The sequence below is a fragment of the Lepisma saccharinum genome, chromosome 3 (genome assembly GCF_977018435.1).
Source record: "Lepisma saccharinum chromosome 3, izLepSacc3.1, whole genome shotgun sequence".
NCBI classification, from domain to species: Eukaryota; Metazoa; Arthropoda; class Insecta; order Zygentoma; family Lepismatidae; genus Lepisma; species Lepisma saccharinum.
In genome coordinates this window covers 29,360,256-29,377,575 of record NC_139231.1, presented here as the reverse complement: position 1 = coordinate 29,377,575, position 17,320 = coordinate 29,360,256, and the positions used below count along the sequence as shown (strand labels likewise).

At 38.2% G+C, this 17,320-nt stretch overlaps 1 protein-coding gene across 1 annotated transcript in view; it reads right to left on the bottom strand.

The window, feature by feature from the left end:
• LOC145985505 (uncharacterized) overlaps window positions 1–17,320 on the bottom strand; it is a 573,655-nt gene that overhangs the window by 89,030 nt on the left and 467,305 nt on the right. Inside the window, exon 4 of the mRNA XM_083119575.1 lies at window positions 1,647–1,764. Within this exon, the coding sequence (XP_082975701.1) occupies window positions 1,647–1,764 (118 nt within the window). The remainder of the gene's footprint in view (window positions 1–1,646; window positions 1,765–17,320) is intronic.

The window sequence follows — 17,320 nt, the reverse complement described above, 5'->3', positions numbered from 1 at the left end:
TCGGGTCTGTCGTTAGGCACATCCAGCTCAAGGCCGACAGCAGGATTTTTCTCGAGGAGGAGGGGGGGGGGGGGCAGCGGTGCTTAAAGTGAGGGAAATGTAGGCTGACGCTTTCCCCCAGTTAATAGAATTCGTATAAAGCATCCCCAGCAATAGGATCATTTACATAGGTACATAAGCTGCTGTCTTTGATGGCACCCCTCGTCAATGTTTTAAAACTACAATTTCAAAATGTGAAATACATGTCTTTCCAGATATATCAGGCGGGAGGAAAGTGCCCCCCTGGCTCCCTCTGCAGCAAATAATGCGTATTAGTTGGTTAGGAGCGTTAAGTTTGGTGCCATCAGCATGTTTTAGCAACAGATTTTCGGGACGTGTTAGGAGCTCGATGTGCCTCCCGACGGACCCTCAAACTCACACCCTGGAGGATCTAAATGTGGAAAAATGATTTTTTTCTATTTTGTTCAATTCAAGCACTGGTGGTAGTTCACACACAAAGCTGATTTCACAGCGAAATCTTGACTTTTCCCAATCGACCGTGAAACGGGTGGACGCTCTGAACGAAAACAGATGCGCGACAATATGGGTGCAGTCAAGGGAGAGAGTGTTGTTGAAAGGATTCAACAAAGCAATACATTATCGGATCAAAGGCCGTGAAAGATTGGAATCGAATTCGTCGAGAATCGATAGATCGTCTGGATTTTCAGAAAAAGTAACGTGTGCCAGAAGAATAGATCGACTTTGGTGGGATATCATGGCCTATCTCAAGATTGGCTTCTTCTGTTTGAACGTAGGGGAAGAGGGTGGGTCTTAAGGAAAGACGCTTAGGCTAAAAGCACACTCTGCATCGGTAGCTTAAATGAACTGAATGGAACGATCAATTTAGTTGAAACAAGCATTTACTTTTTCTGTTTTCTGTAATCAGGGGGGCACACAGTCTCCTTTTGTGTTCTAGTATTTTCAAGGATGATGAAGAGTCGATGGGAACATTAAAGTGTCGTTGTACAGTCACGGACATTTCTGAGGTGTAAAAACCCCATTGACTTTCAATGGAATCTTACAACCCAAAAGTGTCCATAATTGTACATAATTAGCATTGTCTTCTTATCGGGCTAATAGTTTCTGAATGGAGGGGTTACCGGGGCTTACCTCAAACCTTTCAAATTGTTAAAGTGGCCGAACGTGCTGTGTACAATGTACATAGAGCTGTAAGTTCTTTTTGGTAATGAATATGCATGTGTGTGTAGGGGGTTGACAATAACTGCATATCCCTCATGTATTCTTATGGCAAAGGGATAGTTTGCCATTTCCTATAATTTTTTGCATTTTAAACTTTTGCTATGTTTGCTTCTAATAAATACAGTATATTTAACTCGTGAGTAATGCACAATTATTTATCGGTCTGTATCATTTTCGGGAAGAATTTCAAAAATTTACTTTTGTTAAAGGTTCAAGACCGTCGCCAGAAAGGTATCAGCAAGGCTTAATGAGTTATTAACATATATTTAATTAAACAATGAGAAGCAACTTCAAAATAAACAAGAAATGCATATGAAATGTTCTGTTACAATTCACACTTACTACAATCATTAACTTCGTTTTCTTTTATTATGATGACAAATCATGTCCTATGCAACAGAACTTACCTCATTGGAATACTGGACAGAGGACAAGGGTATCCAGTGGTATCCGAGTGCTCTGTCCCACAGCATCCCTTTGCTCCAGACCTCAATGAGAAGACCCGTGTTTAAGTCGTTTGTTTCACTGCAAAGATAAGAGAGACCGTTACGATACAAGAAAACGAGGTACGTTAGATAAGTCAATATATAATTCTCAGAATACATGCAGGGGAAAGCAAAAAATAGTACGTAATTTTCAGCTCTTGATTAGTTTCTTGGGTTCCTTTCAGTTCATTTTGATCACTTTCTTACGCAGACTACCCAAAATGCGAATATTTTGTTTAAATTGCGCGCCAGGAAAATTACGTTGCTCCTATTGGTCAAGCAAGGCGATAATTAAACGTAATGTTTCAAAAGTCGCGCAATTCAAACTTTGAAAATTTATATCATGAAACCCGTAAGAGATATTTACACAGGGTTTTCTGCATTATAAAGCCTCATTCATTGAAATATTTTTTAATGCCTAACATTATCAGTGTAATCCATACAGAAAATTACATAAATTAATAATTGGAGGAAGGTAGCGTTCAAATGTTTCCAGAAATGCAGTTTTGAGCGAGAAAAATATAAAATAAATTATGGAAGGGTTATAATTAGACGTCTGATGACTGACGCCATGTCAATATGTCATTTACGACCAATATTGATCATATTCAGCATTTGATGGATTTATGACTGGCGATTTTTTGGGTTAATTGAAATAGTGCCATTTTCGGGACATATCTCCGTAACTGGCAATACTAGCAGGTCGAAATTTTGTGAACAGACGCACACAACACATGCTTAAATATTGGCCGTACATTTGTATGAAAAATCAAAATCATAATTTTGCACCGAAATTTCACTTTTAAGTTTAATTTCCACGCATCTGGCAACCCTGCAAACTCAACTCTGCTGGCAAGAGCTTGTTACGAAATGGTAAGGGTGAGTCATAAATGCGGCGAGTACACGTCCCGATTTCGTCGAGGCATTGTGTTCCTTTTAAGCTTCATGTCTACTTTTTTTTATTACGATTACAATTTGGACATTACATGTTCCGATTCAATCTCTAAACTAATCATGTAGGATATCACTGGGTTAATAAGTAAATGTTATCATTTATCGAAAAAAAAGCAATTACATTATTTTGTAAACCTTGTTAATTTACTGAAAATAACTGAGAACTGATTTTCAACAGTAAATACCAACTCTTAACATTGTGTCGGATCATTTGTTGGTGTTTGATGTGGTTGATAAGTCAGAAAAGAGTCTCATAACAATAGCAAATGTGTCACGTTTACAGGAGATGTTCAAAGTGGGTGCCTTCCTCATGAATAAATGCTCGGACTCTTCTAAGCATGTTGGTTGAAACTCGGTGAAGTGTTTCCTCCTTAATGTTCAAAATTGCAGTTTCAATGTTTGTTTTTAATTCTTGCAGAATGGTTGGATGTGTCCTGTAAACTACCCCTTTGAGGTGACCCCAAAGATAGAAATCTGGGGATGATAAATTTGGTGATCTTGGGGGGCACACATTTTTTGGAAATATGTCTTTTATGAAAAAACTCGCGCAAAAATGCCATAGTTTCGTTGGAGGTGTGGCAGGTAGTGCCATCTTGCTGAAAACCAGCAATTGCGTTCGTCCTCTTGAAGCAGAGAGATAAGGTGAATGATATCTCTCTATACAACATCATCCACTGTTCGGTCAAAGAAAATAGGACCCAGAATACGTCATCGGGATACGGCACACAACACTCCAAGTTTTCGTGGATGAAGCGGTACCTCGTGGAAGCATGAGGATTTTCAGCGGACCATATTCTGCTGTTTTGGCTGTTTACGTAACCATTCAAATGAAACCAAGCTTCGTCAGTGAAAAGAACCGAATCCAGAATTCTGATGCTATTTTCTTCGATGGGAGATCGAAACCACCTGCAGTATTCAAGCGCTTATCCTCATCAAGGTTTCGCAGTTCTTGAACAGCGCGAACACGATATGGTGTTAGGGTAGTTTTCTTTACAGCTCTATGAGCATTGGAAAGTGACAAGTCCGTTTGGGATGCAAGTTTTCTCAGACTTTATGTTGGAGATCGTTCCAGACGTGTACGCACATCCTCCACTGCGGCAGGGGTTAAAGCCGATGGGCGACCACTTCGTGTTTTGTCACATACACTTCCGGTTTCTCGAAATCGACGCACTAGTCGTAAAACAGTTGCTTTGTGAGGTGCAGTAGAAGCAGGGTATTTATCTTGAAAAACCTCTTGCACATGAGTGTAACAATGAGTAGTAAAATACTCTTCATCAATGAACGCCATGCTGAATCAACCAGGTGCACAGCGGCGATAATTTCTTTTATATTTTTCTCACTCAAAACTGCATTTCTGGAAAAAATTTAACGCTGCCTTCCTTCAATTAATAATTTATCTATTTTTCTGTATGTATTAAACCGATAATGTTGAACATTATAAAATATCTCAATGAATGAGGCTTTATAATGCAGGAAACCCTGTGTAAATATTTCTTACGGTTTTCATGATATAAATTTTCGAAGTTTGGGTTGCGCAAGTTTTGAAACACTCTATATCTTCCAGTTCCATTGGCTCTTTCAAGACCACGTGAGTTCTCCAACGCCATTTATTATCGTACGTCAAACCACAAGAATGCTTAATAATGTCTTAGACATTTTCTCGCAGATTTCACTTATCACAGGTACGTGTACCAGAAACGTTGCTCCTTGATGTGCGTAGCCAATGAAAAGGATGGAACATGTAAAAATACTAAGGCTACTAAACTCAACCCTCTCAGAATATGTACATAGTAATACCATGGTAACATTACGTAATGTGAGCATAGCGCACGGTGCAAGTCTAGACTTGTCCACTTTAAAGAATAAAATTCATGTCGATAAATTTAGTTTTCAAACCCTTTGGATTAAATTATTCTGCAAGACTAATGCCTGAATATCAGCTGTTCTATGTCTGTAATGTTGCTACTTTGAATACTAAAAGTTTTCTCTCGTAAACGGCCCTGTAAAATATTTGAACAGTTTCATTAAAGCAAACAAAAATATTATGGATAAATAAACATTTTTATGTTTCTGATACTGTATACTGTGCATATGAACCTACTATGGAAATATTTGTCGAGTGTGTTAATGAAACTATAATAAGTTCAGTAATTGTCTTCCACAGAAAGTAAAACATTCTGGATGTGTTCCATAATTGTAACTTAAAATATCAATTATAGAACACATCCAGAATGTTTTACTTATCTTGATTTTAAGTTCAATAATTTCTACAGGCAAAAATAGCAAACATTTCTTGCATAAAAATATACAAAATACAAATCATGTTAAACCGTATATAGTGTCATCATTAAACTCTAAATAAATATGGCAGCAAATATTTGCAACTATCATTTAAAAAATTGTCAAAATTCAGCTACGAAGACTACAAAAAGTATATTTTATGTTCCAATTATAGAACACATCCAGAATGTTTTATTTTCTGTGGAAGAAAAGTTACTGAAATTATTATAGTTTCATTAACACTCTCGACAAATATATCCATAGTAGGTTCATATGCACAGTATACAGTATCAGAAACATAAAAATGTTTATTTATCCATTATATTTTTGTTTGCTTTAATGAAACTGTTCAAATATTTTACAGGGGCGTTTACGGGAGAAAACCTTTCTATAAAAAACATATCTGTATTCATGGTGCCAAACACCATACAAGCAATTTCAAGCATGTTTTTTATATAAAAAATCTATTTAAATAAAAAAATCCGATTCAAATTTACAAAATCATCAAAAATGATTTTTTGAAATAAATATCATGATTTTTATATTTACGGTTTATTATTCAGTTCTCGAGTTGTGGTTCCTCATTCGGGTACCCTTGTCCTCCCGATGAGGTAGTAGTAACGTCGTCGCCTTGTAATCAAGAGGTACCGGTTTCGATACTCGGTGGAAGACCATGATACAGTGGTTCGGATCTCACTTTAGGTCCAGTCCAGATTAGCTTTTCTTTGCATAAAGTGGACTTAAAGCAACACATCAATAAATCCATCAATGATTTGGGTACCTGATTTTCGGTTCCTGATCCGGATATTCGATTTTCGGTCCGGTAGGTAACTTTTGATTCATGATTCAAGTACCCAATCTTCTATTCTTGAACTTGGTGTCTGATTTTTTGTTTCTAATCCGGGACTCGATTAGGGTTTTAATAATAAAAATTGTTACGTTCAAACGTTCATTAGTGTTTCAAAATGTCTTGTGCAGACAATTTGATTGGTTGCATTTCCTGTTTCCTTTTCAATCCCACTGAAGGGCGATGTTTGCGATACATTTCACAACATAACGCAACTAAATGTATCCCAGTGTTGCCAACAACAACAGCCTTACACCAACTTCAGTAGCAGATACAAATTAGGTTTCTCTTCAAGAAATATGAGAACAGACAATGCCAACAAAAACATGAGATATTGTTTGCTAAATTTGGAGTCATCAAAAGGGGACGAAACAAAGAGGGAAAAGCTCCATACAATCCTTTTATTCTCCTGCCACTCAAAACGACTCCTTCAGGTGGAATATTTCTTCCTGAAAAGATGATTCCAGCTCATCCTACCCGCGGAGACGGTAACCAAACACTAAGTCTGAAATAACAGCATCTCTACGAGAAGAGGAAGGAATCAGAAATATCTCCATGGAGACAATTTGAAATTCTCCATAACTTCGTTGTCGAAAGATGCATTTCCTTTCATTTCTCCTCTATTGTTCCAAATTTGTCGACTAGCAACGGGAGATATGAAGAAAACAAGGATATATTGCTACCGTACGTACCGAGGAACACTTGTGGAGCTAGCAAGAAGTGTCCTGAATAAATGTGTATTTATAGCAGCATGATCTTCTAAAGTTTAAGCGAAGTTGCTATCCTCTTGAAATCACACAAATGGGAATGAATGCTTTGTAATGAAATTATGATTGTGGTGTTTACGGATACAGAGTTTATGAACTGCTTAATTACATAAAAGTGGACTGTTTCAAACTGTTTTAAGCCGTTCTTGAGTTGAGTTGAGGTTTTAAGTCCACTTTATGCACAGTAAGGCTAATCGGGACTGGACCTACAGTTAAAAGTGGGATCCGAACCACAATATATGTGCCTCCACACAGCATCGAACCTGGGACCCCTTGATTACAAGGCGACGACGCACCATCGGGGAGGCCCTTTATGCGGCTCTTAACCTATGGTTTGTGGACCTCTCAGAGGTCAGTGAAAGATAGAGAAACTGCTGAAGAGCTCCTATGCTTGTCGTGATGGTTCAAGGCAGTTGTTGTACAGCGTCTCTCAATAGTCTTAGGACAGCGATATTTGATACTAGGCAACCCAACTTACACAAGACGTTGGCCTATAGAGTTAGGCACAATTTCATGGTTGCCACAGGCAAAATAGATACATGTGAAATAAGCGAAAGGAATTAAAACAAGACTTATGTATTTAAAATTATAAAGAAATTCAGTATTATATCGCAAATGAGGAAAATACTTTATGAAAGAGTGTTCCTCTACTTAAAGAAAATTTATAATCTACTATATTATCGTTTACGAGTCTACACAAAAGAAAAGAAGAAAGAAGAGGAAAAGAGATAAGAGGCGAGGAGACGAAAGGAGAAGATAAAAACAACGGAGGGAAGGAAAGAGAGGATAGAAGTGGAGAGAAGAAGAAATGAGGGGAAAAGAAAAAAATATGAGAGAGAGAGAAAGAGAGAAATGTGGCATGAGTGGGAGAGGAAAGAGGAGTTTACAGGATTCTTGTTGGGAAACCTGATGGTAAGAGACCTGTAGGAAGGCCAAGACGACGATGGAGGGATAACGTTGAGATGGATCTAAAGGAAATCGGTAGGGATGGAAAAGAGTATACACGGTGACCTGTAATTAGATGTATTCCCTGAAAGGGGTTAAAGTAGAGGCAATTTGCGATAAATTTGACCATATGATACCCCGTCCGAAAATTAGTACTTTTCGAGATTATCGAATTTCTATTGTTTTTTTAAAAAAAATACAATTTTGAAAGAACAGCTCATTGTATGGCATTGTATGGCACATATTTCAGCGTTTTCTGATAGCTAACAAATAAGTGGTTAATTGGAAAAAAGTTTGTCCCAAATAACAATCGCATGTAAGTAACAGGTGGGTCAAAACTTACAAGTGATGATAAAAAATTGCACTCTTATTTTACTTCGCAAGGTATTAATAACAAAAATGGTATGACACGAAGCGTACAATTTACTTAAATTACTTCCTTGTGTCATCTGCTATACAACAAGGTACGTACATATGTCGCTAACATTCACATTTGTGTAAAATAAATAATACTTCATTCATCTTCATGTGAATGGAATCAATGAACAATACAATTAAAGAACATTACACGTCTTGCTCAAAGTGGGCACCTCCCTTATGAATGCAAGAACGTTTTTAAGGACATTTGGTCTCGTAACTCGTGATGTGATGGTGTCCTTGATGTATTGTCCCTGAGCTCTTCTTGCGAGTTTACCGATGTCACGGAGGTGGTATGTCCAGCCTATCCTCCTTATAATGCTTATGTCTACAGGGTCTGATGAAGACCTTGCTAGAAGGTTGAAACGTTACGTGTAGTTTATGTTTTAAAATAAAATAAATTTCGGCCTTGGTCAGCATATTGAGTTTTTCATATCATGGAAACTGCAGCCCCAAAAGTTCCCAAGATAATGTAAGTTGCTGAGCTCAAAGCGTCAGCGGCTTACATTCGAAAACATAGAAATGTTGAGCATAATCCAGTATAACAAGTTGATTGAAACCCATTAAATGCCACGTTTGCTTTCTAAATGCTGCTTACTTCATGTAACTTTACGTAACGTAACTAACTATGTGTGTAACTAATTATGTTATTTGCCACACTGTTCAATAAAGAATGTTAATACAACTGGTTACACATACCTGAATAAAGGCGTTCTATCAGCACCTTTTTTGCACCTTTTTGAAAACATTTTCAGAACTTTTTTTTTTTTGCCTTTTCCGACCATAATTTTACACCTTAAAATCCGCTCATCATTAGATCAAACAACACGCTAGCATTTGACCGATTCCTTGCTTACGTGCAGGGATATGTACGCGGCCATTACTTTCCGATACACTGGCTCCATCTGGCAGCGATTGGTAATATACAACTTACGTCATTCAGAAATCCAACATTTCATGAGCGACGACCTGATATTTGTGAAGATAAAAGTGGTCCAATATAGTTTGAAGTGATTGATTGAGTTGACGTTTTAAGTCCACTTTATGTACAGATAGGTTAATCAGGACTGGGCCTACAGTTTAAAATTGGATCCGAACCACTGTGCAATATGCCTCCACCGGGTATCAAACCCGGGACGGGACCATTTCATTACCAGCCGACGACCACTAAAGTCAGTCTTTCTAATTGATTTTTTATAATCGTCTTCAGGGTTGTAGGGCAAGATATAGTTCTCATAATTATATAGCCTATACTTGTAGGGCAAAACATAGCTCTTATATACCGTGCGTCCATTTCGATCTGCAGCCGAGAGATCGGGAGAAGCGTGGCGGGCGGCACTGACGGAGATGCCGACATTTGCGGCCTGAAATACCCGCTTATTTTTATGGACATATGCAGACATTTATATAAATATTGCAAAACGAGCACTAACCTGTGTTATAAGAGTATGGTTTTAATTTTAGTAGCTTAGTGACTGTATGTGCCGATGATTTTGACACGCCACCTCTTGTGAAACACGGCGTAGAGGTTTGTTTGGAGAACGTTCTAACGCTGCACCAATATCATCGAGTTTTGCTTCGGTTAGAATCCGTCGTTTTTGCTTAGGTGTTTTAAAATTTAACGATACAGTTTCTCGTAATTTAAGGACAAGATATCTAACCGTATCTCTGTGTGGAGTTGAAACGCATGGGAATTTCTGTACAAATTACCTACACACGTCTCGGCACGAGTTTGTTTTCACGTAGGTACGTGTCATACATAAAAAATCTTTGTTCTAACGTGAATCTTACGGCTGGCATTCCAATCGTCTCACTGACACGTCACACATACACACTACAATAACACAAACAAGTAACTGCAAGTAACCAAGAATAACACTCTTGCGCACAGTACGAAATTAACACGCTCTTGGTTTACATTGCTCGCCACTATATTTACAACTCTGTCTTCATCTAGTCGCGAAGGAACAAAAAACTGGAGCTCGGAGATTTCGGATTGCAAGGAAGCTCACGAACACTATTGACTTTTAACGGTTTCTTCTACAGCGTAATCTTGATACAGTGTTGCACATTCAAAACCTCCAAACGATCCCCATCGGCACAAAACTCTTTCAAGGATATAAACTTAAGCAGGACGTTACTGGTCAAAACTATGATTAAAATGTTTTATTATCTGTGGCTCTTAACATCGTTTCTAAAGCGTATTTATTTGTGCATATAAGAGCAGAACTTGGATGAATTACAGAAGAACTTTTGCGTGTCATAACACAGGTTAGTGATCGTTTTGCAATATTTATATAAATGCCTGCATATGTCTATAAAAATAAGCGGGCATTACAGGCCGCAAATGTCGGCATCTCCGTCAGCGCCGCCCGCCACGCTTCTCCCGATCTCTCGGCTGCAGATCGAAATGAACGCACGGTATAAAGGGTGTCTAAAAAATACGGGCCTTTTTTAAAATTGTTAGTTTGCAATACTGCAATATGTGTGGCGCCGCGTAACGCACACAACGTGAAGTAGGTACCATGCCATTCAGTTATCATGGAGAAGTGGGACGGTGCGCAGGGTGCATACGCTGTGAAAGCGTATTATAAGAATAACGACAGTGTGGAGGCTGCACGTTGCGATTTTCGGCGAAATTATCAACTTCAGCGACATGCACAAATTCCATCCGTGCATGCAGTGCGAACTAGGGTTAAAAAATTTGAAGAAACAGGTTCGACCTTGAAGCTGAAACAAACAGGTCGACCTCGCAGTGCTCGAATACAGGATATCTTACAGGCTGTCCAGGCTGCCGTCGAGAGAAGTCCAAGACACTCTGTTCGACTCCAAGCGTCATCTCTGCAGCTGCATAGGTCAAGTGTGCACCATAATGAAGTTTGACCTTAAGTTCCATCCATACAAACTTCAGATCGTCCAGCAATTGAAACCAAACGATCACAAGCAACGCAGGGATTTCTGTGCAGCAGTGCTGACAAAATTGGACATTAACGAACAGTTCATTGACAAGATGCGAATGTCAGACGAGGCCCATTTTCCCCTCAGCGGCTTCGTCAATAAGAAAAATTTCAGGTATTTGGCCCCTCAAAACCCGTAGTTACTGCATGAAGTACCGTTACACAGCCAGAAAGTGACTGTATGGTGTGCAGTGTCATCATCTGTCATCATAGGCCCGTATTTTTTTGAAGATGGTGAAGGTAACCCAGTAACCGCCAATTCCGAACGTTATGTTGCTATGGTGAACAACTTCCTTGTTCAAGAACTAAATAACTTTCCACACATTCGTGACAACGCCTGGTTTCAACAGGATGGGGCAACATCACACACAACTCGGCAGTCATTTGCAGCAATGAGGCAGTTGTTTGACAATAGACTGATTTCTCGATTTGGTGACATCCCATGGCCCCCCAGATTCCCAGATCTTTCGGTCTGCGATTTCTTTTTGTGGGGTTACCTCAAGACAAAGGTGTTCAAACATCGACTTGCATCAGTTGAGGAACTGAAGACACGAATCATCGAGGAAATCATCCAGATTCCTGGGGGCATGTTACGTCGAGCCATGTTTACGCAAGAACGGTAGCCATCTTACTGACGTCATCTTGAAGACATAAGGCCATATTGTGACTGTGAGTGAATTAATTTAGTAATGGCATACCCTATACTATTCATAACCATGAATACACTTAGTTCGAAATGCATCTTCTTTTATTTACCATTTCAAAAAAGCCCATATTTTTTATACCCTTTATTTGTAAACAATCAGTTAGTTCTAATTAAATATTGTACTGTACTGATAACAAGCAAGAGCGTAGAAGATTATAGAACTAACTCTGATTTATATTCCTGAAACTACAATTTGTAAAGAAAAAATAGCATCACTGCACTCTTATTTCAAATTTCGAAATGTCTTGGGTTCATATCTCTCTCTCTCTCTCTCTCTAATATATATATATATATATATATATATATAGGGGAAGGTGGGGGACTTTGCAACACTTTTCAGTTTATTTTTTTTATTCAAAAACTGTTACAGTTGGAACAAGTTACAAATATGCTATGAAATGGTACATCTTTTGGCTACTTAAGAAACAAATATGAAATTTTAATTTTGAACCTCAAGTGAGAAAAGTCTGTTAATTTAAAGCAGGTCCGAGTGTTGCTATGTGCCCCATGCATGGGGTAAGTTGCAACAGTGTTTGGGGTACGTTGCAACAGGGATTATGCGTTGCCTGAATGACACTATTTGCAATCAATGCACACATAATAAGGATTTCTCTCCGCGCACAGCCAATGGGACCACATTTTGCATTGTTTGCACTGCACCCAGTCTTCTTCTTCTTTGTAGGATTCTCCACACACTAAACAGTGACATTCTTTGCAAGAACTTTGGAATAATACTGTTTTCTTGCACATAATTTTCTTCTTGCCCTTTTCCTTTGCACTACTCTTTTTTGCATCTTCCAAAGCCTTTTTTTCAGGTGTGTCTGTCAGAATGGCACTTCGTTTACGTTTACGATTCGTCGTTGTCCTGGGTTCAGCCTTTGGGTATGGACGAACATTTTCAGGAGAGAAGGAAACTTTAGGTCTACTCACTACTGAAGACATTTGTGTGCCACTTGGACCCGGTATTTCAATTTGCGAAAGCAAACAGTGACGTGCGGTGACGTCGACACTTGGGGTAGCAGTCAGTGGCGTGCTTAAGGGGGGTTGGGGTTGGTGTGGGTAACACCCCTCCCCCTTTTAGGGCCCAGTATTCTTAAAAAAAAGAATGTCAATAACAGGAAAGATTACAAAATGACGAATGAGTACTAAAAAAAGTACACGTAAACCCCACTCACATTCGAAAATAAAAAACGATTTGATTTGACTACTAAGCCAGAGATCCTGGGTTAGAATCTCAGCTTGGCCATGGGTATTCTTTGTGTATGTCACTTCATCAATTTTATCGTATCATCTTCGCGATTAGCCAAAAGTGGCGGAAAAGCGAAGTAAAATAAACCAAATAGAGCAATCAATCAATGATTTGATTTTATTTTTGTTACTTAGCGTCGCTTTTTTGTCGCATTTGGTTAATTGCGAAGATGATACGATAAAATTAATGAAAGTACAAACACAAAGAACACCCATGCCTAGGACGGGGTTCGAACCCGGAACTCCTGGTGTCGTAGCGCCCTGTGATAACCACCCCCGCACAGTTGGTTGATTTGGTGTTTTAAGTCCACTTTATGCACAGAAACAAAATAGTTAACAAAACAGACTTTTTCGTAGTTTCTTCAATAATATTCATTTGGCTTTTTCAGTTCTGAGATACATTTTTCATTCCAAATTATTTCATTATTCACTGCAGAGTACAACACATAGGACAAGAATGCGCACTCATTACGGGTTCGAATCCTGGTCTGGATTGTTCATATGAGGTCCCTTCATCAATTTCATCATATCATCACTCATCCTAATTTTTACAATAGCCAAATGTGGCAGAAAAGCGAAATAAAATAAACCAATCCAACAACAATATGAACGCGCGTCCTCTTGCCCAAATAAATACATCCGTATTTATGACTGTTAGAGGCCAAGAGTAGTATATTTAAATAAAACACTACTAAAACGAGAGTGAGAGAGAGCCCGAGCACATATTTTTTAAATTTAATCATTATATATTCCATACTTGACAAAAAAGAAAGAGAGCATAACATTGTTGTCTGCACATAACACGTTCCCATTTCATAAATAATAAAACTACATCCCATATTATACATACATATTGTACAACGTGTAAAATGTTGTGTAAATACAGAGAACTGCAGAAAATTTTACTCTGAGTTCTTTAGAGGATTTACAAAAAAATCTATGAGAAACCAATCCCCTATCTGTCCTATAGGACATAGACTGGGCGACCTGAAAGCACGGGCTTTCAACCAATGCAGCGGGGAGAGGGGGCAAGAGACGTAGAGGTAGAAATCTTCCTTTTCTTTAGCGCGACCGTTTCTACCTGGAAACTGGTCAGGCGGAAGAAGAGCGAGCTAGGGTATCCAGCCAGCTTTGGCCGCGGAGAATACCGATGGACGAGAAGAGCGTGGAAAAAAAGGTGTTGCATATGAGGTGTGAAGGCTTTAACAAGACAATAAATATTGTGATTTGAATATAATTCGAGATGTGAGATTGATTGATCTATCTCTGCTAGACTAGCTACTCCCCAGTGCACGTCACTGAAAGCAAATGTTCATTTTGAACATCACCTGAAGATGATTTAGTTGGCAGTGCATCGCACCTGGCAGTTTGGACTATGTCATCATTATCAGATACGGGAAGCCTACTATCTACCTGTCCTGCTGGATTTGGTCGATCTGAAACGAAACACGACGCCAAGTCGCTTTCTTGGAATACAACAGAATTGAAGAGAAATATTCCTGTTTGAACAAAACCTGATGTTATGTTGGTAGGGGTAACTGTATTCAAAAATGCTGTTTTAACTATCTGTGGTATGTCGTAGATTGTAAGAGTTTTTCCTGGATTATTCTTATGCCAAGAATCAATTGCTCGGCCACACACTTTCTTAAATGGACCAAAAACACTGACATCTAACGGTTGTAGTCGATGCGAACAGTGTGGAGGAAATGACAAAAGGGTAATATTATTATTTTTGCATTCATCTAAAGCTTCACAGCTGAGATGGGAAGAGTGATTATCGATGAAAAGATGCACAGGGGAGTTTTCGTTAGGATTCACCTGAGAAATGAAGTGTCGAATGAATTGGACAAACGTTTCCTCAATCATCCATCCTGAACCAGTAGCTGCTCAAATGCAGTCTGTTGGGCCATCTCGAATGAAATGGTCCCGAAAGTTCTTACGTGGAAATATTAGCATTGGAGGTATAAAAGTCCCTTGAGCACAAACTGCCACTGCAACTGTCACAAGTTCACTTCTTTCTGCACTGCTCACTATGCCAATCTGTTTTGTTCCTTTTCGAGCTACAACCTTATTTGGTTTCATGACAGTTGTGACACCAGTTTCATCCATGTTCCAAATTCTTGAGGATGAATAATTGTTTCTGGACAGAACTTCGGAAACTTTGTCAAAAAACATGCGCACATTTTCTTTGTTGAAACTGGACATTCGTGCTAAAGAAGTTGATTCAGGAAAGCGCACCGAAAGATCTTTGTTTCTCTGTAGGAATCCCCTGAACCATTCAATACCAGCCATTCCGTTTACAGACCACGATGAAGGAGCACTTATATCAAACTTAACTGCACAGAGATGAGCCAATTTTCGCACTTCCTGTGGTGTTAGTCCAAACATAATCTCACTGGAACGCTGCAAGTACATTTTGAAGATATTCTCTTCTTCCTCTGAAAACACTTTCCACGGTTTCGCATAACCACAACTTATGTTCTGTCCCTCACGAGGACCACTTTCTTCTAATTTCTTCTTTTGTATGTATCTTGAGAGGGTTGAATAATGAATGTTGAACTCTGCAGCCACTTGTCTTAAGCTGACATTTTTGTCATCTTCGGGTTCCAGGACTAAATTTGCTGCTCTATCCATCACATCAGGCGGTGTAGTCCCCTTTTGGGTCTTCCTCTTGTAGTTCCTCATATTTCAGGCTACCTGAAACAATAGAAATAATAATGCGTGTAATTTTGTATAAGAATAAATAAGTGAAAATTGAAAATGTGTGTTGGTTACTGAATATAGGACTAAATATATGCGATCACATTTTTCTTTTACTTGAAAATATTGTAAAATTAGTAAACAATAAACCGTATTTCGATTTATCACATTCGGGACAGTGAACAATTACATTCAATATCTTATTCAAGCGCTGGTCTGTCATGGGGCAGTTTGCAACATTGTGGGGTTAGTTGCAACATCTGTTGCAACTTGCCTCACCGACATGTTTGATTACGAAAGCTATTCTTGCCTCCATAAAAATTACATAACATAAAAAGCAATATCACTTTCCACACCTTCAATAAACATGCTTTCAATTGACCACATGTCGCATGCTGTGGTCATTTATAGGAATTGCGTATTAAAAATTGTAAGAGATTCTTAAAAATTACTCACCGTCCTCAAAATTCTTCTTTCTTCCTCCACTCTGACAACATCTGAAAAACTGGTGTAACGAACGGTTCATCAGAGACACCTACCAACGTGTGTTGGAAGGACAGTAAGCGCAACGCAGTAGAGCCATCCTACATAACAGAAAAAGCACTGTTGCAACGTGCCCATGTTGCAAAGTGCCCCACTTTCCCCTATATATATATATATATATATATATATATATATATATATATATATATATCTTCCCTGCAGAGCTTGAAATCGATTGTTCTAATCATTCATCTTGTATCAGGGTGCCGTGTAGATTATTTTTATTTTTTTTTGTTCCCTTTATTTGTAAACAGTCAGTTAGTTCTAACAAAATATTGTACTGTACTGATAACAAGCAAGAGCGTAGAAGATTATAGAACTAACTCTGATTTATATTCCTGAAACTACAATTTGTAAAGAAAAAATAGCATCACTGCACTCTTATTTCAAATTTCGAAATGTCTTGGGTTCATATCTCTCTCTCTCTCTAATATATATATATATATATATATATATATATATATATATATATATATATATATATATCTTCCCTGCAGAGCTTGAAATCGATTGTTCTAATCATTCATCTTGTATCAGGGTGCCGTGTAGATTATTTTTATTTTATTTTTGTTTAGTTTTGGGAAATTCTGATAGAGGGCTTTGCAATCGTCTCTCAGTATTATTGGTAATACGATTTTTACTAGTGGGCCTCGTGACATGTTCTATGTTACAAATGGTGTCAATTATTGAAAGTTTTGTTAAGTTATAATTATTTTGAAATATTCTGGAAGTTTTCTTGAAAAACATGGGTAGAAAGTGTGACATTTCCCCACGTAAGCAAGAATTGTTTTTGTGTGTATACGTCCCACAAGATATATTTAATTGAATTGTTATTAGTCATGAGAAGTATTCCATATGTACAGAACTGTGACAAATAATAAATATACACTGTACAGATATTGCATTGTATTTAATTGTTAGGACAATAAATCGTCAAGTCAAATGTATTCATTAAAAGAACGGAGTATGCAGGAGGGAAATGCTGAAGAGTAAAGAAAATGTGATGCTATTTTTTTTTCTTTACAAAGTGTAAGTTGTCCCTTCAGAGGCACGTTTTACAAAATAATTGCTCTAATCAGTAGCAGCCAAACAGAATAAAAACGAAACTCCGATTCGTACTTGCAACGACGTTGATTCATAAAATATAGCCATCCAGATTGATAAGTTTCTATCGTGTACATCAAACACAGGCATAGAAGCATTTTTAGCCACTCTGCCTTGCGTGGTTATTA